Source organism: Zootoca vivipara, chromosome 1, assembly GCF_963506605.1.
Source record: "Zootoca vivipara chromosome 1, rZooViv1.1, whole genome shotgun sequence".
In the NCBI taxonomy this organism is placed as follows: Eukaryota; Metazoa; Chordata; class Lepidosauria; order Squamata; family Lacertidae; genus Zootoca; species Zootoca vivipara.
The window spans coordinates 9,469,420-9,496,343 of NC_083276.1; the positions used below are offsets into that span (position 1 = coordinate 9,469,420).

Sequence of the window (26,924 nt, forward strand, 5' to 3'; positions counted from 1 at the left end):
GGATGATGTCAGTATCTCCCACTTTCAGATATGGGTCTGAGACCAGGGAGACTGCCCAAGTCAATTATGTGCACATTTTGGTTTCTTTCAAATTATTTTACAATGGAGGGGAACACGATCAGGATCTTCTACCTCAGGTGCAAAAACGTTTTGGGCTGTGACCATCTCTTTATAGGACAGGACACATTCACAGAGATTGCATCAAAGCACAGTAAAATGCAGTTTAATTTCATTCTATCCGACAGGTTTATTGGGTTTGTGTTTGGCTAGCAAACAAACCATAGGTAATAAATGTAATTTTAGGTCAACATAGGACTATCACCTTGGGGGGGGGGGGAAGGCGTAATAAGAGTAAAATGGTGTTTAGTTTGCCTTCAGCAGAGCATCCAAAAGTCTCACTTCCTCCTTACCAGGTCAAGGGGCATAGTAAGAATCTGAGGCCAGTGAAGTTATTTGGGCGCCCGAGGCAGAAAACCTGACAAGCACTGCTCCATCAGTAAAAACACGACACTTAGCAAACCACCTGCTGACCTGTCATGACACCCAAAATCAATAGCCTGAGGTGGCTAGCTCACTCCACCACACGAGTAGCTTGGCCCCAAGGCTACGGTTTGTGCAAGTCATAATGGAAGCCGGGTGATGACCAGATAACATTTGTTTTGAAGCACCTTCCCGGGTTGCCAATGCAGGGAAAATTCCTTCCCGGGTCTGAATACAGCAACCATCAATGACCGCAGCAGCGCCCGCTTACCTGCAACGCAGAAAATTATGCTGTAAAGAAACACTGTTAACCTGATGATCGCTGACCTAGGAAGGAATTTTTGGAAAGAAGAAAGTTAAAGAAAACACTGTTAACCTGATGATCGCTGACCTAGGAAGGAATTTTGAAAGAAGCAAGTAAAGTGAGGGAGGGAGGGTGGGTGACTCGAGAAGGAAGAAAGGACAAAGAGGCTTCTCCACGGTGCTTCAGCCTCTTTTCTTTGGCCTTACTCTGCTCCCTCCGGCCAGGTGTCCTTTGTCCTACCTGGCCGGGTGGCGGGTCATAGGCCAACTCGCCAGGTGGGTGTCACCGGCCAGGTAAGCCCTGCGCGGTGTCGCAAACCTCACCCACCTGAAGGGAGGGGTGAGGGCAGATATTGTTTTGAAGCACCTTCCCGGGTTCCCCATTCATTGCCGAGTGCTGTTTGGACCTTTTTAAAAGCCTATACAGCTTCAGACCCATTCAAAGTCCCCGAGATCAGTCATTATTTTAATGGTAGATCCATTGTAGCTGTGAGAGACAGAAGAACAACAGGAAAAACCCCAGAAACCCAGAAGACAAAAGTCAGAGATTGATGTGCGTTATAATGGGTGAAATAAGTATTTGATCCCTTTGCAAAAGATGACCTAGTACTTGGTGGCAAAACCCTTCTTGGCAATTACAGAGGTCAGACGTTTCTTGTAGGTGGCCACCAGGTTTGCACACATCTCAGGAGGTATTTTGTCCCACTCCTTTTTTGCAGATCCTCTCCAAGTCAGTAAGATTTCGAGGCTCAAGTGTAGCTACTCAAACCTTCAGCTCCCTCCAGAGATTTCCAATGGGATTAAAGCCTGGAGACTGGCTAGGCCACTCCAGGACCTTAATGTGCTTCTTCTTGAGCCACTCCTTTGTTGCCTTGTACAACTCCGGAAAGCTATTACAGAGATACGATTAAATACAATAAACTCTGCTTATAGAGATGGGAGACATAGAGGCATACCAGTAATTGATCGTGTTTGTATTAGGGGATGCCCTGAATTAGAGGACCTTATGTATTATATCTTGCGCTGCCCCTTATATATTGAAGCAAGAGAACGGTTTTTGACACCTATAATGATAATAATTATTATTTATTATTTATACCCCGCCCATCTGCCCTCTGGGTGGCTTCCAACAAAATATTAAAATACAGAAATCCATCAAACATTAAAAGCTTCCCTAAACAGGGCTGCCTTAAGATGCCTTCTAAAGGTCTGGTAATTGTTATTCTCTTTGACCTCTGGTGGGAGGGCATTCCACAGGGTGGGTGCCACTACCGAGAAGGCCCTCTGCCTGGCTCCCTGAAACTTGGCTTCTCATAGCGAGGGAACCGGCAGAAGGCCCTCGGCGCTGGACCTCAGTGTCCGGGCAGAACGATGGGGGTGGAGACGCTCCTTCAGGCATACTGGACCGAGGCTGTTTAGGGCTTTAAAGGGCTGATAAGGCCAGAAATCTTCTGACATGATTCTGTATCTCCTTGCAGACATTGATAAGTATGTGACCTGGCGTGTAGCACTTTTTGCAACTGCCACCAGGGAAATCAGAAAAAATTATATAGCTGAGATAGCTATCAACTGTAAAGGAGATGAATTTATTTGACCCCATCTACACCAAGCTGTATCTTTCTCACTAAGCTTTGTACATAATTGTCTATTGTATTATTTAACATTACTTTTAATATATTAGTGGCCCCGCGGTGATTTTAGCTTATAAATTTTATTGTCAATTTGTATATTAAGGAGTTTCTATAGCTTTGTGCAGATTAGGTTGTTTTGATAATGTAAATGTTTAAAGTTTTTGTATCAAACTAGTATATATTTTATTGAATGACATTGTACACATTGCAGCAGCCTTTGGCTATAAGCAATAAACTTGACTGACTGACCTTCTTCATTTATGTATTGTTCAACAGAAGCTTTCAAGGGGAAACATTTTTATGAAACTCTGGGAAAAAATAGTAATAACCACAGAACTGGGTTGCAGATCACATATTTTTTCATTAGAAAGCTTAGCTGAGTGCCTTTCTGTTACACTCTCCACTGAAACTGGGACACAGCCAGGCAGTTAAAAAAACAGATTCTGGAACTTCATTTTATTTTGAAATCATATAGATGGATTCGTGATCTGTGTTTAGTGCTTTCAAGTCCAACTTAAACAGAATAATAATACAGACTACCGTAAATTTAAAATTTGGACGTGATATTTCATTTCAAGAGAACTACAGGCAGTGTAAAAAAATATACAGAGTAACAGTAGAATATACTACAGTGCATGCTTTTTAAACTTTGGAGAACATGATTTGCACACTAGTATGTGCACAATTAAATGAGCTCTTCCTACAAAACCATTTCTTTCTGCATTAAATTGTTAAAACAGCATGAAAAATTAATCCCACAGATTGCAAGCATCCTACTTGCAACAGTCCTTCCCTGTTTAGCCCTTTCAACTACTGTACTTACATTAACATTATTTATTGGAGGAGAAAAGTCAATGTGACTGTAACAAAAAAAAGATGTCTATAAACATTACTTCCCCTCACTGGTGTGCTTTCATTTAAGATTAAATGCAGTATTCAAGGATGCAAAGCAAATGCTTATCTGTTGCTCAACTGATTGCTGGGAACTGTCAAGTGAAACAGAGAATTGTACAATTAGTGAATGCCTTCTGAATGTTTTCTTCCAACGCACATTCAACAAATAACTATATGAAGACTGCAATTCTATGCAGATTTTCTCAGAAGTCCCACTGTGTGAATAGGAATGCAGCAAATGATTTTAAAAGTGCACCAGTACCAAGTGAATATTCCCCAACAGCAGCTATTTAAAATGATAATTAGTGGTTTGCAAACAATCAGTGGTCAGGATTCAAAGAGCCGCTTTAGCTCTATGGAAATCTGGACACTGAGCATCTGGCCCCAATTCACATCAAACGGCTGATCATCCATCATATTAGAACTTCTCAGGCTCATAAAACTAGCTGAATAACTTCTTTGAATCCAGATCAGTATTTTGGCCATTGGTAACAGGTCCTCATCGTAACGTACATTTGGAGCAATCTCCAAATGGGCGTATCAGAATATAATCCAGTAATTACAGCAGCTACTATAGAGAAAGACAGTGTCTTTCATAAAAACAGAATTTGCATTCACAATAAAGGATCCTGTTTCAAATTCTCGTCTGCAAGGGAATCAGGACAAAAGACAGTTAATGCTTTTCTTCTCTCAAGCTAAAGGTTCTGTATAGACATTTCAGGAAGACTGCAAAGCATCTATGCTTTGTCTGAAATTAAGGTTCGGAACAGAGTTAGATTTTCTAAAAAGTGGGGAATTGCCACAATTGCTTCCATGTCCCAGCAGCCTGGAGAATTCCTGCAATCCATCTGTCATCCAGTGAGGCTAAATTATGTCTGCTACATAACTCATTCCATCTTAAGAATGTTATAAAATGCAGTCTTTAGGAAATCTCATGCCCAAACTTTTTCTCCCATCCTGGATTTGTGCAACATTCAGACTGAGAAAGAGTTTTAGAGCGCACAAAACATTGCTCACAATATTATGAAACATTTTGGCCTGGTCCCAACAAAAGTATTACTGTATGATTGTGTTTTCTAATGGACCAACACAGCTACTGTATCTGCAATTTTTTGTGTTAACTGGAAGTTAGAACACATATTGTAGTCAAGATGGAAATAACCTATTGTTGTGTGGACTGCGTAAGCAAAGTTTAATTTTTTAAAAAAATCACAGCGCCAAAATGAAATTAATGTCACAGGGAAATAATTCAGTGCTCTGACTTCTTCTATGAACAGCAAAGGGATGTCAACAAGAGATAAGTGCACTGTTGTCGAGGTCTGCTACTGTAATTTTATTAATGCATAGTTTGCACGTGCATAAGAACTGCACAGGTAGGTTGAGGCAGGGCTTGCTGTCATCACACGTCTTCCCCCATATATTAAATGTACACACTATAAACAAGTTAAAAGTGCTTCAGTGTTCGTGAGTTATTAGCTCACGCAAATCCAACTTAAGTCTGTGAGACCGCAAACATGCTCTTCTCCCCAGTCTTTCTCTGTGCAGCTCCAAGCATCGCATATCAGGCTTGTCTCCAGAGAACCTTGAGACAGCAAGCCACATCAGAAGACACTGCTGCCAGTAAGTTGTCAGAAGAATAGCCTGCCATAGTTCTACTCGGCCGCGTGCCAACTCTATTGGGCAACGCAACTATAGACAGAACGTCCATAATGAAGCACCCAACTTCCACAGAAGAGTCAGCCACATTTAAGTGATCACTCTTGACATTGTATTGCTGCTATCTAACACTTTTGGAAAACAAGAGTTAACTGATAATATGCAAGTTTTGTACAGGTTCCTTCCAAAGCCAGCATTAAGAAGGCTGATCAATCTGAAATGAGTCTGAAGAAAATGATGCGGAAGTAATTGTTTGGCGCTAACATACACATGGTTCGAATTTGTAATTTTCAGCACTCTCTCTCTCTTTTGGATATAGCATAACTATATTATAAATTAAGACAGCAGAAAAATATATGTTCTTCCAACAGCATACACGGCACTTTAAAAATACCTATAAAAAGCAAGTAAGCATCAGGTTCACAGCTAGCGAACACCAATGTAAATTTCAGTTCAATTGGTTTTCAAACTTTTAATACAGAAGATAAATCTTTTATTTTTTTTAGTTATGTGGCTGGTTACATTTTAAAATATCTGCCTAATTCAGTAAAAATTTAAAATAGTTGTGGGCTTTTTTATATACATCACAGTATATGGTGCTTTTTAATTTAGCAACAGAAAGGCACAATTATCAAGCAAAAAGAAAAAAAGAAAAAAGGATACAGTACCTGAATGTAACTGGTTTGTATTGACAAATTAACGATGTTTTAGAATATGGAAAAGACTCTTAAATACCAGGTTCTCTCATTAAAATTTTGGTCCATTAGAACAGCTTCCTTCCTACGCAAAACATTTGGAAGTGCTGAGGTAACAAGCTTTTCCACCAGAGCAGTTTGTGGTCCGAAGAAACAAATAACTTAGTATGAAATGGCTTGAACTGACCACAAATCAAACTTTTGGATCAACTAGAAACATAACCAGTTTTACACATGTCCAAATAAAGAGAGAGGTACGTTTATAAGTTTGAGGCATCGACAGTATATATGCATACACATACACAGAGTTTACATTTTGTTACAACAGTAAGACTAGACATGGCATTTCTCAGGGACCTGAAGCTTCTAGGTCTCTTAACTCTATGATCGAAGACTGGAGCCCTCTTTGCTTGCCCCGTGCTATTTCAGCAGAGGCAGCACAAAAGCGCATCTCTGTGCTTCTCAAACGGTGCACCTTCTCTCACAATGTCCGCTGCTTGCCTCCCTTCCCATGCCAAGGAAAAAACACCTGCATCAGGACAGACCCATGACGCGAAAGAGGGAGGGAATCAAGAAAGTCAGCGCGAACCCCACCATTCCATAGGTGAAGTAGCGATAAGGCAGCTCCACCTCCATGCGTTGCCGCGCCTGCCGAATATCGTCACAAGGGATGCGGAAGATTTTACAGGCCAGTGGGATGGTGACCTTCTTCATGGCCCACTTTGTTAGCAACAGAATCACCACTCCAATCAGCAAACGCAACATGGCTTTTCCAAAGAGAGTCACGGTGAGGGACGGGGGCAGCAAGGGAAGCATCTCCGGCGAAGGATCCGGAGTCAGGCTCAGCATGTAGGTAACATGAGAGCCACACGCAACGCCGGCACCGCAGCCCAGGATCTGAGCAGTGTCTCCTCGTGAGGTGCTCCAAGTGTCAAGAGTGAAGGAGAAAATCCCCAAGGCAAGATGGAGACTGATGATAATTAGGGGCGCGTACTTGCAGGTTAAGTTGAAGCTGTCAACTAGGTCCACAAGTGGAAGGAAGACAGCTAAGATGAGAAGAGCGTAAAAGAATCCAGCGATGACATCCTGTTGTAAAGGGGGTGGGGAGAGAGACAACAGATTAATTCTATTTTAACAATATGGTGGTTTCATAGGACAGGTGCTTTTCAAACTTCCTTCCCCCCAGAATGTCTTAGTACATGGGTACAAGGAAGGAAGGAGGGGGAATGCTTCAGCGATGCCAAAATCACCACCCAAGTTTGCAGTGATGTTGTTCACCCTAAATGCACCTGTAGCACAGAACTGTTGGCTGCTTTTCTGGAGGGAAAGCTTTTGGTGCTAGCAGATACAGTACATCCAGATACAGAAATAGAGGAGACTGGCAGCATGCCAGTTGTTGTCCCTGTGCACAGGTGGGCATTTCCACATCTATGAAAAGGTATTGCCTATGTAAATTAGGAATGGCAACCTCTAGCCTAGAAGCCAAATGTGGCCCTCCAGTCCTCTCTACTTAGCCTTCTGAATTCTCCCCAGGTCACACTCCTCCCTGGCTTTGCTTTCAGTAATTTTGCCTGGCTGGAATGTATCCTTGTACTTTGATAATGCCTCTTCTGTGTCTGGATGAAAAGACAGGGAGGGGTATGCGGCTGGGATAGCTAAAGTTGGTAGATAATGCGACTCTTAATCTCAAGGTTGTGCGTTCGAGGCCCACGTTGGGCAAAAGATCCCTACATTGCAGGGGGTTGGAATAGATGTTAGTGTGCAAGCCAGCCTACTGTAGTTAGTGAGTTAGTGTGCAAGCCAGCCTACTGTACAGAGATAAAATTTACATTAGTTGCTCCATTCACTTTTGTCTCTGGCCCTTGAAGGGTTGCCCTTATGCTGAAAAAGGGTCCCCACGAGGGAATACAAAGCAAGAGGATTCTCTAGTTAGAATGCAGAATCCCCAATCTGGATTATTAGGTTTTTAGATAAACCTTTTCAATGTCCTCACTCTCTCATGCTTACATTATCGGAATACATTTTTTTTTGCTCAATTCTGTTCAAGTGGTTGTACCAAGTGTGGGTGGGTTTTATTTGTTTATTTGTTTGAGGAAGGAAACCAGCAAGAGCCCCAGATATCAAATGGAGAACAGGGAAGTGGCAGAAGAAATGCAGAACCCTAGGGAACAGCTGCCAAGTGCTCAGACTGTGTGGATGGCAGATCAAAGAGGGGAAGGAGATGTATGGACAAGATGTGCTGCTCATACACAAAAGTGCAAGCTGAAACAACGTTCGTGGTTTGGGAATCTTTCCTCTTTTTATCTAAGATTTCCAACAGAAGTAGCCTGGCCTAACTTAAAAGGGATTGTTTTGCTGTGCCAGAAGGAAGTTGCACTTTAAAAGTGTATTGTCTAAAACATGGTGCTTCCACTCAAGCCCCCCCGCCCCCGCCCCAATACAGCCTTTTTTTGGCTCTTCAGAAAGATGGCTGAAAAATGCATAAGTTTATTTTCTGCTGCAGATGCAAGTAAAGAAGAAGGGAGTGCATGAGCCCGAGGCTTGGGCAAGCTCATTCACATAACCCCTCCATTCATGATTTAGCATTATGTCTCAACATGCTCACTGACTAAGGCCCATGTCAACAGCTAGTGTTGCTGGAGCAACACTCTAAGCAAGCAGGAGTAGCAGGTCAAGGACTCACAGTCCTTAAAGCAGCCCAACTGGCAAATCTGAATGCCCTTGCCCCCATTACATACCAGGCTCTTTGCATCCTTTCAGGAGTCAAGGTCCTTCAGTGGCTGATCCCTATTTTAAGCAGGGCATTTGACATGCATGCTTTGTTTCTATAGCACTATTTCAATGGTACTTGGAAATTTGATTAATCTTCCAAGAAGTCAAATTTGATCACTTGGAACTGCAAATGAGGCCCACATCTCAGCTCAAAGTATGTGCATTCTTACTGAAATGAAAGGCAGTGTATACATTCTAAAAATAACACATCAGAAGGTTAAAACCTAAAACACCACTTGCATTAAATCTCTCTCTCTCTCTCTCTCTCTCTCTCTCTCTCTCTCTCTCTCTCTCTCTCTGTGTGTGTGTGTGTGTGTGTATGTGTGTGAATGAATGACATAACTTTATCTTACCAGAATTGAATGCATTCCCATATATATTCGGCTAAAACAAACCAGAGAACACCAGCAGATGGCAAGAATCAGTCCATATGCCAAAGGATACTGAGGAGAGGAAAAGGGAGATGACATTGGAGCGTTATTTATTTACTTACTTAATTTCATAAAATACAGTATATTGCTTGTTTTTTTTAAAAAAACACCTTAAAGCAGTTTACAAAAAAGAACAAAACAATAAAATTATTTGTTAAATCCATTAAAAACATTCAGAAAATTAAAACCAGCAATAAACTAAAAACATATCCACATTCTAGATATTTGGGTAGGCTCGTCTAAGTAAAAATGTTTTTAGCAGAAAAGAGCACAGTGCCTGCCTCATATCCATAAAAATACAATTACCGGTAGATATTTAAAAGACCATTATCCCAAAGTCATTTGAAATGGAATATTTATTTAAAATATGTAAACCCTGCTTACTGAAGGAATAGCTTCAATGCAAATTACAGTAAGAACAGTAAAATACAAGAATACCACACATATATCAGCTAGAAATGCCAGTCATTGTGTAAATGGCAAATGACACTTTGAAAAGGGCCACATTTATTTAAAACAGCAGCGTGAAAAAGCAGGACAGACTTCCTCAGATACCGAAAATCTAAGTGAGGGCACCAGCCAAATTAGCCCCCGGAAAGGTAAAGTTACATGATTTGGGCATCTCAAGAAAAAAAAGGACTGTATTTCTAGTAGCAGCATTTTATTTCCACTGGGCTAGATTATGAAGCAATGTCTGGCTTCATAATCTGGAAAACAACCAAAGTCCAAATCCCCTAACACAGCATGAAGCTGTGACTTGCTTATCAGCGCAGGTGCATGAATAAAATAAAACCCTAGGATACAAAAGTAAGTCATTAAAAAAAAATACAAGCAGAAGTAAAGTAAGAATTTTCACCTGCTTCCTATAATACCCACAACAAAATATCTAAGTGCACATGTTTTTGCTACTCTTGGCAGAGAATAAAACAGTTGTGGATAACAAATTGTATTCTTTCAGCTAATTTGGCAAAGCTATGTCTTAAGGAAAGGAACATAACGAATCCTTCTTCGAGATTTCCTGTGAACTTTCAAGCAGAAATTATTTACAGACGGTAACGGGTGAACAGAACGCAGTGTTGGTTTGCGTTTATCCTACCCACAAAAACATAAAGTGATCAAAATGAAAGGTACTGTAATACAAAAGATTAGGAAGAGGTCAAACAAGTTAATCAACTTTTTTATTTTTACTTTTATCAAATATGTAATAAAATTCAATAGCACAGCATAGCAAAATTATTTACAATGACACAGCATAGCAAAATTATTTACAAGTTAGTACTGATAGGAATCCAGTTTTACTATGAACTTCAACATTACTCCCATGGCATCTATTAGACTATACTAGTGACAGTTTGCAGGAGGGGTGCAAATCTATAAAAATGAATAGTGTAGCTATAGCCCAAAGTTGCATCATCACGAGCAGCAAGAGTGATTTTAATTACATGCTCTATACTATAGACACCTCCTTGAATCTTTTGGATTTGTTTGCATCAATCTTCCACAAAAAATGAGTGCAAGATACTCATTTAGGTTTAGCCTCTGCTTAGAGTCACTCTTTTCAAGAATATTTAACGTTGCCAGAAATAACTAAATATTATACATTTTTTGACAAGTAACATGCCCAGCATGAATAAAATTTTGGAAACTGCTGTGAATATACACTCAGTAGAAATAAAATGAATCAAACTTTTCAGCACTGCTCACTGCAAAGCATAAAAAGAGAGATCCAACTTGCCTCAAGTATTTACGGTATGTTATTGGCATAATCCAGAGCCCCTTTACTGATTAAGCAGGCAAATTGGGCTTGCCATCCAATACTGGCCCCCAATCAGCACACTTGTAACAAACCTATGGTTAAACTTTGGAATGTATTTTCTATAAGACACCAGCTAAAGAGAAAACGTTCTTTCATTTACCCACAGCTTTGTAGATGTTAATTGGATGTAAAACAAACAGACACTTGCTTCTCTGTACAATATAGAACACAGAGAGGAATGGACAATATAGAACACAGAGAGGAATGGCTTTTAGGACAGCAGTAATTGGCTATTTTGAAATGAAAACATGTAGCGTGTATACATTTTTCAAATTTACTACCCAGAAATCAGGTGGTGGGCAAAATGTATGAAACAAATTAAGTGCTACTTGGCAACAGTATCAATTACTACCTCTGTCTTTGGGTAAAGTCCAAATAGCAGCACTACGTGACTCAGCTTACATGCGGCAAGCTGTGGTTTGGAAATCAGCTGCAGTCCAAAGGGTGCTGCGTTTCACCAACTTCCCCAGGTCACATAAGAGGAGATTTCCTATAAAACCCTTTACCCTTCATGGGGGGGTGGGGGTGGAATCCACTGATCACAGCCCTCTCATACTGATGCACCTAGTGGACTGCTTGTTCTTGCCTACGGCTCATGATTAGTGAGGAGAGAATCATTGTGAGTCCCAACTAGGACCACATGCCAAGTCAAACCTCGTTCCAATGAGTAGCAAAGCACCTGCCTGCACCTGGAAGCGCCTTCCCATGTTCACTTGTGCACTCACAGTAAACCAAGGTTTGGTTTAATGTGTTGTGTGAACCTGCCCAATGTCTCTGGTAGAGGCACCAACAACTTTAGATGTACATACACAGTAGGACTAACACGCTTAGATCCACATTTGATATTACTTATCATTAGGATATGTTTAGTATTTACAACTTTTAATTTTAAAAATCCCTTTAAATAATAGAGCCAATTGAAAACTCAAAAGTCAATTGAAAAAAATATCACTGATTTTCATCTACCTTGCCACATATATTCACCTTCCCATTCTTGATCAAGATGAACTATGCCGTACTGTTATGTTTGCAAGAGGTTAAAACCAGGATTAAAAGCTAATTTAATAGTTTACTATGTTTAGCAGCTGTTTACAACAGGGTAACACCACAGCACATTAGCAAATGCTACTCCAAGGAGAGGGGAGCAGAAGCGCACAAACCTGAGATAGAAGTCAAATCCACCGGGCTCCCCCAGTCACAAAACTATGGCTTGTTAATTAAGAAGGATTATGTCTTAATTGGACCTATAAAGTATTTATCATGAGCTTTATTACAGCAGTTAACACTAACCTCTTCCCCATATGCATTACATATCAGCAAACTGTTTTTTTTTCTTCAAATATTTGCTTCTTTAAAAAAAGACTGCAAGAAAAAATAGCCAAGGGAACACTAAGACAAAGTCCTGTAAAGATTTGTTCTTCTTGCCCACCTTATCTGCTTTTCTATTCCCTGTTAGCAAGGTTTTCTGAAGCCGGATTATCAGAAGACTAAGGCACACTATCCACTACGCTAATGAAATTATAACCACCTTATCTCACTTGAGTGGGGAAGACAGACACTGCCCATGCAATACTGAACTGTAAACAATGGCTAATGAAAAGCACAGGAACCAGAGCTGGCCAAGACTGAAAAGGTTTTCATATAAAGTAAAGGGCAAATCTGTTCTCTACAGTACTGCCCCAGAAGGCATAACTAGATATAAAGGTCTTAAGTTATGAGAAAGTTGATTTGAGTAACGCAATAATATTACAATAAGACTTATTTGACCAGTCAGATATATTATTATTATTATTATTATTATTATTATTATTATTATTATTAAAGACAATGCTATAGGAGGCCTTCAAGCAGAGGCTGGAAAGTCATCTTCTGGAAATACTCTGGACTCTGGGTTTCCTGCTCCAAGCAGTAGGGGACAAACTAGGTGTCCTGCAAGGTCTCCCAACTTCATGGGTTGTACATCTCCACAGAATGACACCTCCCAACCTTCTAATATAACACAGAGCCTTCAAAGATTAAAATGTTCATGACGTGATCACAACCATGAATATGTTTATTGTTATGGCAATACAGCCAGCAAGCCAAAACCAGAATTTCTGTGTAATTCTTTACATAAACAGTAAAAACAATCAACATGGGAAAGACATATGGACAGTCTACAACAAGCCTATAACAACTGCACAGTTATCACACAAAAGCTTCATTAGCTAGAAATGTCTTAAGACTGAAATCCCAGTAAAGAAAGGAAGTGGCTGCGGATCCAAGTATAGGGAAAACTTCTAATAACAGGCCTTATGAAAAAGGTTTGAGGGACCTGGGTATGTTTAACCTGTTAAAGAGGAGATAGAGAGGAGATAGTTTAGCCATCTTCAAATATCTAAAAGGTTGTCACATGGAAATTGCAGCAAGCTTGTTTTCTCCTGCTCTGAAGGGTAGGACCCAAACCAATGGATTCAAGTTACAAGAAAAGAGATTCCGACTGAACATCAGGAAGAACTTTCTGACAGTAAGAGCTGTTCGACAGTGGAATGGACTCCTTTGGGAGGTTGTGGACTCTCCTTCCTTGGGGTTTTTAAAGCAGACGTTGTATGGCCACCTGTCATGTGTGATCTAGTTGAGGCTGGACTAGATGACCCTTAGGGATCCAATCCAATTCTACAATTCTACGATTCTGTGAATGTTACCCTAAGTTTTCTCAGACTTCTTACACCCTAACTACACATGTTGCAGGGAGAAAAACTACAACAGCCTGATCCTAAACTTGGAAATGACCTGCCGTGTTGCATGGGGCTTGCAAATAGGATAGCAGCAAATGCTATGGATCACCAATGAGGTTTTCAAAAATAAGTAAATATAAGTAAATTGTAGACAGGACAACTCCTGGAACATCTGCTGTCCTGTGCTTTGTTTTTGCTGCAATGATACCAGATCTTTATGTTTTTATCCAACCATGTTATTTTGCCAAGTTGATGTCTACAGAACAGAGGAACAAAAATACCGAATTCTTCCAAGCTATTTAGGAACAGTTTTCACTGATGTCTATTATCAAGTGTTGTAAAACAAGGGGCCCGAACCAAACTTCAAAAGAATACGTATTTTGCATGTCCTCAAACTCTATTACATTATATCCCACAAAGAGCCACAAATGCTTTTGTCAGCCACAATATTGTAGCTGCTGCACTGTACAAGACTGGATGCATGCAACACCATTCTAACACTGAATACCGTAATAGTGCATTACAAAGCCTCAAAAGGGAAGCTGTCACAGGACATGTGGCATGTTTCCAAGCCTTGGTTTCATTTCATTCATCATTTAATTTCCTCTGTCACATAAAAAGTATCTGCCAGTTCCCCACAGTTTCAGTTTCTACAGAAGCCATTTCTCTAAAGATGGATTTGAAAAAGAAACTGCAGTTCTGACAGTTTATTGCAATGTTCACGTGGCTTTCGTTAGGCAATTTTTTACAGTACATGCCATTGCTTGAACCAGGGAGCCCTGGAAGCTGAAATTTTGTGAGGAGAACAAGGGATATCCAAGGGAAGAGTTAGATGTTACTTCAGCTGTACACGCTCCCCAGCCTATGTCTGCTGAGGTGAAGTGACTCTGGAGGGCACCTGCAAGGGAGAATTGGCTGGTGTGGAAAAGATTCATCCGCTCCTATTGTCCCCCTGCCGTGTTTCCTAAACCAGAACCTATTTCTAGACCCAGGTTGCAGTAAAAACACAGGTCAAAATTTATAGGGAATACATGTGAAAAGGATCTAGGAGTCTTGGTAGACCACAAACTTGACATGAGTCAGCAGTGTGATGCAGCAGCTAAAAAAGCCAATGCAATTCTGGGCTGCATCAATAGGAGTATAGCATCTAGATCAAGGGAAGTAATAGTACCACTGTATTCTGCTCTGGTCAGACCTCACCTGGAGTACTGTGTCCAGTTCTGGGCACCACAGTTCAAGAAGGATACTGACAAGCTGGAACGTGTCCAGAAGAGGGCAACCAAAATGGTCAAAGGCCTGGAAATGATGCCTTATGAGGAACGGCTTAGGGAGCTGGGTATGTTTAGCCTGGAGAAGAGAAGGTTAAGGGGTGATATGATAACCATGTTCAAATATATAAAAGGATGTCATATAGAGGAGGGAGAAAGGTTGTTTTCTGCTGCTCCAGAGAAGCGGACACGGAGCAACGGATTCAAACTTGTTGTTGTTGTTTAGTCGTTTAGTCGTGTCCGACTCTTCGTGACCCCATGGACCATAGCACGCCAGGCACTCCTGTCTTGCACTGCCTCCCGCAGTTTGGTCAAACTCATGTTCGTAGCTTCGAGAACACTGTCCAACCATCTTGTCCTCTGTCGTCCCCTTCTCCTAGTGCCCTCAATCTTTCCCAACATCAGGGTCTTTTCCAAGGATTCTTCTCTTCTCATGAGGTGGCCAAAGTATTGGAGCCTCAGCTTCACGATCTGTCCTTCCAGGGAGCACTCAGGGCTGATTTCCTTAAGAATGGATAGGTTTGATCTTCTAGCAGTCCATGGGACTCTCAAGAGTCTCCTCCAGCACCATAATTCAAAAGCATCAATTCTTCGACGATCAGCCTTCTTTATGGTCCAGCTCTCACTTCCATACATCACTACTGGGAAAACCATAGCTTTAACTATACGGACCTTTGTCGGCAAAGTGATGTCTCTGCTTTTTAAGATGCTGTCTAGGTTTGTCATTGCTTTTCTCCCAAGAAGCAGGCGTCTTTTAATTTCGTGACTGCTGTCACCATCTGCAGTGATCAAGGAGCCCAAGAAAGTAAAATCTCTCACTGCCTCCATTTCTTCCCCTTCTATTTGCCAGGAGGTGATGGGACCAGTGGCCATGATCTTGGTTTTTTTGATGTTGAGCTTCAGACCATATTTTGCGCTCTCCTCTTTCACCCTCATTAAAAGGTTCTTTAATTCCTCCTCGCTTTCTGCCATCAAGGTTGTGTCATCTGCATATCTGAGGTTGTTGATATTTCTTCCGGCAATCTTAATTCCGGCTTGGGATTCATCTAGTCCAGCCTTTCGCATGATGAATTCTGCATATAAGTTAAATAAGCAGGGAGACAATATACAACCTTGTCGTACTCCTTTCCCAATTTTGAACCAATCAGTTGTTCCATATCCAGTTCTAACTGTAGCTTCTTGTCCCACATAGAGATTTCTCAGGAGACAGATGAGGTGATCAGGCACTCCCATTTCTTTAAGAACTTGCCATAGTTTGCTGTGGTCGACACAGTCAAAGGCTTTGGCATAGTCAATGAAGCAGAAGTAGACGTTTTTCTGGAACTCTCTAGCTTTCTCCATAATCCAGCGCATGTTTGCTATTTGGTCTCTGGTTCCTCTGCCCTTTCGAAATCCAGCTTGCACTTCTGGGAGTTCTCGGTCCACATACTGCCTAAGCCTGCCTTGTAGAATTTTAAGCATAACCTTGCTAGCGTGTGAAATGAGCGCAATTGTGCGGTAGTTGGAGCATTCTTTGGCACTGCCCTTCTTTGGAATTGGGATGTAGACTGATCTTCTCCAATCCTCTGGCCATTGCTGAGTTTTCCAAACTTGCTGGCATATTGGGTGTAGCAAGAAAGAAAATTCCACCTAAACATTAGGAAGAACTTCCTGACAGTAAGAGCTGTTCGGCAGTAGAATTTGCTGCCAAGGAGTGTGGTGGAGTCTCCTTCTTTGGAGGTCTTTAAGCAGAGGCTTGACAGCCATCTGTCAGGAATGCTTTGATGGTGTTTCCTGCTTGGCAGGGGGTTGGACTGGATGGCCCTTGTGGTCTCTTCCAACTCTATGATTCTATGATTTGCAGGGAAGGACGCTGAGGTGGCTCAGCACTGCCTTCCTGCCCATTCTTTGCACAAGAATGCCCTCACAATGGCACTAGGAAGCTAGAACCTCCTGACATAACAGTAGGAGACTGTTTGTAGCATGGTTATCATAAGCAGCACAAGGTGTCCTGGCACTCCTGGAAAAGAGCATGGATGGACTATGAACTTGGCTCTGGAATAAAGTCAACTCCACATTCCTATCTGCCTCACCCAAAATTGTACTGCTACTGCTCCCTGGTCCAGTAGATTAGACACAAAACCATTCCAGGCTTGAGATATGCACTTGTAGTGTACAGCCAAACTTCGCTACTGCTTATTTTAGATTTCATTTCTGGTACACTTACTAAAAATGTTGGCCACCACCAATCTAGAAGTGAGCCTGTGTCATGCAGCTAGTATTTGCATTTTGGTCTGTACAGTAGTATGGATCTTTATTAGTATTAAGTTCAGGGGGCTATTTTTTCTGTTTTGGGCATACTATGGCTTTGCTTATTTCATAATGTTGCAGCCAGAAAAAGTAGGAATTATATAAAAAGGGTAGTGACATCTCAGCTACCTAGTGATGTTCATGTGTGCTTTGGCTCTTTTATAAGCTAGTTTTGTGTATAGAACCCTTTCCCCCTATCCACAAAAATGTATTTTTTCAAAGGGAAAAACAGTGTCTTTTAAAACAGGACAAATGTCGGATTCTCATCCTCACCTTTGGAAGAGTACAATATCCTAAACAAAACAAAAAAAGCAACTCCTTATAACTTGCATATGACTTCATTGGCTTCAAAGATGCAAAAGATTACTTCCTGTGATATTTGATAAAACATTTTAATTTTGAATTTTTGAACTAGTCACCCTTGTTTCCAGATACTTCACTGCTTCTAGTCTACCCCTTGTCACCTGATCCAGCTAGCCATGCGGCACCTTGGATCACTGAAAGCCCTCAGGTGATACACCTGTCAACTCTTTTATTTTATCACTAACAACAGCAAATAGCTATCCAAATAAATTAGAGTGAAAGTATGGCAGTCTCATAGGATTCATCTGACACTGCCACAATAGACTGATAGAACCTCTCTCATAGCAGTATGCATAAAGCAGTACATATAGCCAACATACATTCAAAACAGCCTGCCTGTTAACTGCAGTAACCTATAAGAACTGGAAAAACTTTAATTTCCATATAGTATTACACCAACACTAACATTCTCACACCTTGACAGACTTCACATCCTGTTTCTGCATGTTTTTAACAACTGTTTCCCAGACTGACAGGGAGAGCAAGAATCTTGTAGTATTGTGAACCTTTCATATTCTAGCAGTGTTAGAAAATGGGATAGAAAAGCTAGGAGTCAAATGGCTCCTGGGACCAGGTTGTAGGCACCAAAACAGAATGTCTAGTTACCCCCCTGACAACACTTTTTATTTATTATTTTGATAAGCATGGATTTTGATAAGCAATTCATGTAAGTGACACATTGTTAATATCACATTTTTAGCAGAAATTGTTAATACATGTTTAATTTGGTGTTGACAATAAAAATACTGGTTTTCAAAACACTCTATTCTTTATTTTTAACTCCTTAACATATTGTGTATCCTTAACATATATGTTGAGGCTTCAAAGCACATACATTTCAGTAATCCTTGAGTGTCAGCCAGGCACAAAAAATGGCATCCAGACTTTTTGAGGGGCTTGCAAATGGAGAATCTTTAGGTGCAAAAGGCGCCTGGCGCCCTGCTAATCTTGAACCCTGCTCCACACGCACAATGCTCTGGAGGTTCTCCTGAACTTCCCCACCACCACCAATCCACATTTAGGGAACATGGGGGAGCAGAGAGAGGAAAGCCCTGTTGCATAAGCAGAAGTGCTTGCACAGGGCTTCCACTGACAGGGCTTGTAGTGAATCCCAACTGTTGTATTCTCAGAAACAAGTTGCTGTAACTATTCTGTCTTTAAGTAGAAACCACTGCAGTTACGAATATACCAGAAAAGGAAACATGCACACACACATCCATTAGCAAAATAAAAAAATTCCTTCAGTAGCACCTTAAAGACCAACTAAGTTTATATTTTGGTATGAGCTTTCGTGTGCATGCACACTTCTTCAGATACACTAGAAACAGAAGTGTCAGACCCTATATATATACAAAGGGTGGTGGGGGTGGGTGGGAATGGGTGGTGGGCTGATGGGAGTGGTAAACCTGGAGATGGCTGTTAATGGCTGCTGATGGCTGCAATTAGTCCTGGGCTGAGGTGCTAAAGAGAGCTTGATCATGCATAGTAAGCTCTCTTGATCAAGCTCTCAGTTACTTAAAAGATTATCGGCATTTGCTTTTTTATTCAATTATGTTTGAGATCAACATTTTAAAACATTTTAACAGGAAGCTGCAATTTGGCAGCATTCACAGAAATCTTGACTAAGAGAGCTCAAGTGGAAAACAGTCTAATTGTAAGTTTCTTCATCAAGCCCCCCTTTTAACAAACATGTTGCCCATTAGACCATTCGTAGCTAGGAAATTCCTTGTGTGTTTTGTATTACATCCTCTTGCAATCCTGATTGGAGGCACTGAAGAAAAGCTTCCCTGAAGAGTTCCTCTTTTTCTAGGCTGAGCTGCTGCCAACAGCTTTTAATAACAGAACAATAGTTTCAGAAGTATTCTTAAGGAAACACTTCATCTCAAATGTTTGTGACCCAGGGTCAGACTTTAAAAAAAATTAAAATCAGGAATTAAATCCAAGTGCTTTCAACTTTTTTGTGCCAACTGTTCATATTGCAGACATGAGCACAGCTGACACCCGAGTTATAGAGCAAAACAACATGTAATGAGAAAACCCAATCTGACTAGCTGGGAATAAACTCTAGATCGGCATTAGAGCCAGGCAAGTTATTGCATGGGACTACAAACTTCCTCTATAGTTCTATCTAATTTAGAATAGGATCAGCTAAATAATAGAAGATATCACTGTCTACTTAAGTAGTCATCAATAAACTCTTAAAACGTTACATTTAAAATAATCTATTTTCTATATATTTCATTATCACATTTTTGTATTGCATTAGATTGTTATAAGGTTGTTTTGTATTTCATTAGATTTCATTAGATTCTGTTTCTTCAGCTTGTAAGTATTGTATGATAGAAAGGCGGTATACAAATTAAAAGTGATGATGATGATGTCATTTTCAGAAGAACGAGCTCAGTTGTCTGGAGTCCTCAAACACGCAAAGGGGAAAAAAAAAAGGTTTAAGAAGCACACATCCCCTAAAAATTACTGGAGTAGCCCAATGCAGGATCGTTTTATTCATAGTGGCAGTGCAGTGTGTAGTGCTTAACATGTTGAACTGGCACAGGGGAGACACAGGTTCAAACCCCTAGTCACCCATATAGCGCAGCTGGCCAGTCACCATCTCTCAGTCCAACCTACCTCACATGGTTGCTATGAGGATGGTATGGGGAGGGAGAAAAACTTATACCCCACTCCGAGCTCCCTGCAGAGAAGGTGAGATATAAATTACCATAATAAATAAAACAATAAATTTGACAGCTTTCATCAGCACAAGTGCTGACTTCCTTTTACTGTGCTTAAGCCAATCTACAGCATCCATTAAATTGCCCAGCAGAGAAATGAAAAATTAGTTAACTTGTAGGGTTAAGGATCACTGGCAATAAAATCTTACTGTGTTTTCCTTGACAATGTTTTGTATTTCTGTAAACCTTGCAGTTCCCCAAAGTATGTTGATATCTTCATCTTATGCTTGAGTGGCGCCAATTTGGGTATGCAAGCAACAGCACTTACACCTGGACTTCGAAAATAGAGGGAATTAATATTATAATATTAATATTATATTATATGTAAACAGTGAGGAGCTGCAACCCCTGCTCTCCGAAAGAACATACCTATTCAGAAGGGAGAAACCAATCTGGCCCCATCCACTGGCCAGAAAAAGAGCACCTGCTTGCTTTCCTCTTCTATTGTGCCTATTCGATAGTGAGCTTGCAGTAGGTAATATATTGTCTTTTATTATCTACATGGTGCTTAGAATATATTTAGCACTGTATAAATGTTAACATAATCACCTCTCTAAAGGTTGCTCACATCAGCTTAATGTCTCACATGCACTCCTTTCCTTGCACAGCTTGAAATCCTCATGAAGTACTCATGGACAATGGAAACACTAGTCAGGATATCATCTGAAACTAAAACCTTTCACTTTCTATCAAAAAGCCCTCCCTTTAAGGGCATTTCCCCTGGAAGATTAGACAAAATTAACAGACAGTCCAGTTTAGGGAAGCGTAACGACCCAAATCCTTTATTCACTTTAACGGAACAAACATTTTAGTTTTGCTGGTCCATATTTGCCATATATAGGGACCCAGGTGGTGCTGTGGGTTAAACCACAGAGTCTAGGGCTTGCTGATCAGAAGGCCGGCAGTTCGAATCCCTGCAATGGGGTGAGCTCCCATTGCTCAGTCCCAGCTCCTGCCCACCTAGCAGTTCGAAAGCACATCAAAGTGCAAGTACTGTAGATAAATAGGGAAGGTAAACGGCGTTTCCGTGCGCTGCTCTGGTTTGCCAGAAGCAGCTTTGTCATGCTGGCCACATGACCTGGAAGCTGTCTGCGGACAAACGCTGGCTCCCTCGGCCTATAGAGCGAGATGAGCGCCGCAACCCCAGAGTCGGACACGACTGGACCTGAGGGTCAGGGGCCCCTTTAATTTACCTATTTGCCAGATGGGAGACCTCCTGGGAACAATGTGTGTGTCACCTTGGGTTTCATGATGGAAAGAAGGTGCTATATAAATGCAAACAACCAAGTAATTAAATAAATTTAAAATGCATTACGTGGCATCAAAGCACAGTACCTTCTATTCCAATTGCCATAATCCAGATCCTTCCTTATTCTGGACATTTCTCAAACTGTTTTCACTGTGCATACTGTGCAGGATAATCCTACTATAGCTGGGTAGAAAACCCAATTACTCAAAATAGTATACAACTGGTGGGCAGCACAGGTGGAAGAAGGGGCAAGGTTTGAGGGTTTTTTACACTAACCAATATTATGGGAGTTGCACATCTGTGAAAGAAATAGCCTCCACAGAACAGTTCTTCACAATAGGTTTGCATGTTTTCACTCATCACTCACTGATTTTCTTATTGTCTTAGATAACAGGATATGACCAGCACAAATAGGGGTGCTAGGTGTTTTTTTAAGGAAACACTAATATATATATATGGGACCCAGGTGGCGCTGTGGTTAAACCACTGAGCCTAGGGCTTGCTGATCAGAAGGTCGGCGGTTCGAATCCCTGTGACGGGGTGAGCTCCCGTTGCTTGGTCCCAGCTCCTGCCAACCTAGCAGTTCGAAAACACATCAAAATGCAAGTAGATAAATAGGAACCGCTACAGCGGGAAGGTAAACGGCGTTTCCATGTGCTGCTCTTGTTTGCCAGAAGCAGCTTTTTCATGCTGGCCACATGACCTGGAAGCTATACGCCGGCTCCCTTGGCCAATAATGCGAGATGAGCGCGCAACCCCAGAGTCGGTCACGACTGGACCTAATGATCAGGGGTCCCTTTACCTTTACCTTATATATATATTAACAGTACCAGAATACACCAGACAGAAAACCTTGGGAAAATTAACTAACATGAGTGCAAAGGGCTTAAGGAACATCATGATGGCTGAACTGTGACACAATTAGTAGCAAGAAAACAGCATAATCTCTATTCAAGATCTTCTCCAGCTGGTACATCCCAGGCTTGGCCAACTCTAGCAGATGGTTACCAATAATTTACAGTTACTTTATGGACCCATAGCATGAAAGGCAACATAAAAATGAAGCGCAAATTTTGTAGTGCATTCTGATAGAGGCAGAAACTCAAAAGCTTCAAAACCTAAAGGAAATCAGCTGATGCAAAAGCATGTCATCCGGAAACACAATCATACCTGCAACAGATGCTTATCCATGCACCAGTGAACTGACTAAAATAATCAATCTTTTGACACAGATACATATGTGAATTTTCTCATCCAGGGCCACTGGCTGTTTCATGTGACTGTGGTTAGTGGTGACTGGAGTGACACCACAGTAAAAGTTTGCAAACTACTTGCAGTGCACTCATGTAGCGGTTTACTTGGAAGCAGGATACAACCCAATGCACACTCACCTAGAAGCCCTACTGGACGCGAGATTTACATCCAAAAAAATTACATAGGATAGCACTGTTAAATTTGCACTCTCCATTTGCAGTTTCAAATCAGGGCTTCTTTAAGCTAGGAATTTAATTGGAGTTCAAGGCAGTTTATTTCCAAGTAATTTTGCAAAGGGCTGCAGCCTTCATCAGGGCAGTCTTGAGCAGGTCGCGCGCCCTGGCGCTGAGGGGCGGAGATCGCTCCGGCGTCCCCGCCCTCACAAGGCGCAGCATGGCTTCCGCACGGCTTCGCCGCGCAGCACCCTGCCTACCGGCCCGGCGCCCTATGCCACCGGGACTCTACCTAGAGCTGGCCCTGGCCTTCATCTACAATTAAAATCAGCAGTTACTGCATGTCAGTCAAGCAACGTAGTTCTAAACTAGAGATATTTAGAGGAAGTAGGAGGAACGCTGGGGTGTTTTATTAGTCTACCCAAGTCTGTAAATGGCTATAAGATTCTAATACAGATAGGCCTTGTGGAACGTATATTTACCGGTACTTTCCTAACTGAAGAAATAGAAATGACTTCAAACACATATTTCTATTTTGAAATCCTTCTGTGGCCTATATAAATCACCTGATTTCCAGCCTAACTCCCACAGAGTAAAAGCATGCCCAGTGCCAGAAGATACAATAACTCACAGTTAACAAAATGAAACTTTAACAAGAGATCCTGCTGTTTGTGGAACTCAGTGGGGCATACTGTCCCCATGAGGGGGAAAAAACCCCACCAAGTTTGTCAGCATTCTGATCCTGGAAGTACTATACAAAGATCAAGCCTCCCAACTATCTAAACACGTACTGGATCATTTTTTAAAGCAATGCTTTTGTTTATAACACTTACTGAATAAATTGATTTTTTAAAGAGTACTATTTTGTATTTCCACCAGACTGTTCCACCAATAACACAGCAACCTTGACTGAACACCTTAAACCACGTGGGGGGGGGGGGAGAGGCCTCTCTTACCTGCCACCGTCCATAGCTGAACAACAGTAATGTCACTGGGATGGCAGTGCCAGACATGGCATGCGTAGAGGGCATGCTGTACTCGGAGTTGTAGAAAACCTCCAGCTTGACCACGGGTGGGGATGCAGGTCTCGGCCAGCGGATAAGATCCTTGGTACACTGGCCCAGGTACATGACCCAGACCCAAACGATGATGAGCCTCCTGCCCAGCCAAGCATCCAGGTTCCAGATGCAGAAGGGGAAAAATAGGATGTAGAAGAGCTCATTGCCCAGCTCCGTGCCCAGGCTGAACATGTAATAGAGGAAGGGGCTGCGGATGGAGAAATCCTGGCATAGCATTTCCCCAGTCAGAGAGTTGCGACGAGGCTGCTTTTTGGGAACCCCGAGCCCAGGCTTCTCCTCTTTCTTTGGGGCCTTGATCTGGGCTTCCACCCCACTGCAGGCTCCCCCGGAGAGCACCCCGTTCGAGTGCCACACGTCACCCTTCTCGCCCACACTGCAGGGGCCTTGGAAGCGGCACCTCCCGTCGCTGGCGCCATCTGGCTGGGTGGGCGGGCAGCTCCCGTTGGCCACCAGGGCCCCGGGCTCCAGGGGCCGGGGGGGAGAGAGGGCAGCCCCCCACTCTGGGGGTGCTTGCACGCCGCAGAGCCTCTGGAAAGCAGCGACCTTCTCCGAATCCTGCAGGCAGGCGGCCAGGCGGCGCAAGGAGGACATCCTGAAGGGCTCCGGCCAGGAGGAGGCAGCTGTCGGCTTAGGAAGGCGAGTCCAAAATCAGGGGTGCTGCACTGGGGGGGGGGATTTGGAAGAGCGTCAAGAGTGGTTTCAGCCATACATCATGCATACATACATACAAGCACCTATTTTTAAAAAAGATAAACCTTTTAAAAAAGAAGAAGGAGGTTTGGGGGGGGTCTAGGGCAGAAGTCGGGAGCTCATCCCCTGGGGGTGCGGGAGAGGAGGGGGGGCTAGACTTGTGAGGGGCTCCTGCTCCAAAGGACTTTGGCTGCCTCCTCCCCCCCAAAAAAAGCCATAGAAACTGGGGGGGGGAGAAGAAAGAGGGAGATGAGTGGGGTTTTGGCTGCACGAGGTGAAGGAAAGTGGGGATGGGGGGGATGGAAGGGCAGGCGGTGGGGCTGAGGATGTGGGGATGGGGGAGGCCCTGACTTTGGGGTCGGGGGTTACCTCAGGCGCTGGGGAAACGCCTCGGTGGGAGGTGGGTTGGGGTAGGGGGGGTAGAGGCAATGGGAGGGGGGGAGAAGAAATGTGGGGTGGAGGCGCGGCCCTGACGCGGAGGGCGTCGAGGGGAGGGGGCGCTCGGCCGGGGCTGCTCTACCCGTCATTCCGTCCCGGCGTCGCCCGGCCGTCAGTCCGTCGCTCCGTCCGCCGGTCCTCTCCGCTCTCCCTCGGCTCCAGCGCCCAAGTCCCGCCTGCCGCCCGAGGAGGCGCCGCCACTCAGACGGAGCGCGCACGCGCAGTGGCCTCGTTCCCCTCTCACCCCTCCCGCCGGAGAGGCGGTTGGAACGTGGGCGCGAGGGAAGAGAGAGAAGGAGAAAGGAGCAGCCAAGGATGGGAGGGAGGGGAGAGATCGGGAGCGCGCGGCGGCGGCGGCGGCGCGCCTGCCTGCCGCGTATGCGCATGCGCAGAAGGACTTAAGCCCTTCGCCAGCTCCTTGTGCTTCCCCCCACAGCTGGAAACTGCCCCCTCACATCACATTGATTGATTGAGGGCTGAGGGAGATTTAAAATAAATAAATAAAATAGAATTTAAAGTGTTTTTAATTTGGGGGTGTGGGGGTGGGGAAGAGGTAAATAGCTGTTTCCTATAATCATTGGAATTGTCTCCCAGGTCCTAGAATGAATCATGGAATCTTAGCGTTGGAAGGTTCCCCCAAGGGTCATCTAGTCCAACCCCCTGCCATGCAGGGAACTCAGCTAAAACGTGCATGGCAGATGGCCACCCAACCTCTGCTTGAAAACCTCCAAGGAAGGAGAGTCCACCACCACCTCTTGTGGGAGTCTGTTCCACAACAGCTCTTACTGTCATAATAAAGTTCTTCAGGGATGCCTAGTCAGAATCTCCGTTCTTGCAACTTGAAGCCATTGGTTTGAGTCCTACCCTCCAGAGCAGGAGAAAACAAGCTTGCTCCATCTTCCATGTGACAGCCCTTCAGATATTTGAAGATGGATGTCCTATCTCCTCTCAGTCTCCTCTTTTCCAGGCTAAACATACCCAGCTCCTTCAAGCGTTCCTCATATAGCTTGGTTTCCAGACCCTTGATCATCTTGGTTGCCCTCCTCTGCACACCTTCCAACTTGTGATGCCCAGAATTGGACACAGTATTCCAAGTGTGGTTTAATTAAGGTAAAAAGGAGAGCTACTATTACTTCCCTTGATCTGAACACTATACTTCTGTTGATTCAGGCTAGAATAGCGTTAGATTCTTTTTTTGCTGCTTCATCACACTGTTGACCATCGCTGCCAAGTTTTCCCTTTTCTCGCGAGGAAGCCTATTCAGCATAAGGGAAAATCCCTTAAAAAAGGGATAACTTGGCAGCTATGCTGTTGACTCCTGTTAAGCCTGTATCCTTTTCACATGTAGCCTACTGCTAGTAAGCCAGGTGTCCCCCATCCTATATTTGTGCATCTACCGTAGTACGGTAGTTCTTCCTGCCGAAGTGCAGAACTTTACATTTGTCCCTATTGAAATTCATCTTGTTAGGTTGCGCCTAGTTCTCCAGTCTGTTAAGGTCCTCTTCAGTCCTGTTTCTGCCTTCCACAAGTCAGGGACAGCAAATAACGTGGCCCACAAGACCAGGAGAACAATAAAATAATTAAAAATAATGTAAGATTATAAAATCATGAAATGCCAAACAAATGATGAACACAGAGTCAAATGAATTCTGTAAAAATGCTTGGCAGAACAAAGGTGCTTCTGACATTATTAATTATGATAATGATGCTAATGTAATTATAAATTACCTTTGTGTGGCTTTTAATTATAAGCTGTTTTGAGGAGTAATGTGTGTTGTTGTTTGTTTGTTTGTGTGTGTGTGTGTGTGTGTGTGTGTGTGTGTGTATTTAATGCACAAATAGTGTACAGTATATGAAAGGTTTTGAACACGGCGTAAACTTTCTCTCCCTCAGTTTAAAAGTTCTGGTTACAGGTAGGTAGCCGTGTTGGTCTGGATCGAAGTAAAATAAAAAAATTCCTTCAGTAGCACCTTAAAGACCAACTAAGTTTTTAT

At 42.7% G+C, this 26,924-nt stretch overlaps 1 protein-coding gene across 2 annotated transcripts; it reads right to left on the reverse strand.

The window, feature by feature from the left end:
• Nucleotides 1-2,960: 2,960 nt before the first annotated feature.
• On the reverse strand, nucleotides 2,961-25,140 carry SGPP1 (sphingosine-1-phosphate phosphatase 1). Of its 2 annotated transcripts, none has more exons than XM_035104462.2 (4): nucleotides 25,013-25,140; nucleotides 23,680-24,464; nucleotides 8,785-8,874; nucleotides 2,961-6,745 (listed from the first exon to the last, which is right to left on the reverse strand). In XM_035104462.2, the coding sequence occupies exons 2-4, from the start codon at nucleotides 24,391-24,393 to the stop codon at nucleotides 6,194-6,196; spliced, it is 1,356 nt and encodes a 451-aa protein (XP_034960353.2). In that variant the 5' UTR covers nucleotides 24,394-24,464; nucleotides 25,013-25,140; the 3' UTR covers nucleotides 2,961-6,193. The 2 variants fall into 2 exon arrangements, with proteins under 2 accessions (XP_034960353.2, XP_060127398.1); XM_060271415.1 differs by having other exon boundaries at nucleotides 23,680-24,459; nucleotides 25,013-25,132.
• Between the last annotated feature and the right edge of the window lie 1,784 nt (nucleotides 25,141-26,924).

What these genes read in the sequence shown, in the direction of transcription:
- SGPP1 (XM_035104462.2), bottom strand. Translation starts at nt 24,393, where the DNA reads ATGTCCTCCTTGCGCCGCCTGGCCGCCTGCCTGCAGGATTCGGAGAAG. An exon ending in TCAGCTATGGACGGTGGCAG is followed by an intron (nt 8,875 to 23,679) that starts GTAAGAGAGGCC and finishes TCCTCTCCTCAG; the next exon opens with TATCCTTTGGCATATGGACT. An exon ending in TGGGAATGCATTCAATTCTG is followed by an intron (nt 6,746 to 8,784) that starts GTAAGATAAAGT and finishes CCTTTACAACAG; the next exon opens with GATGTCATCGCTGGATTCTT.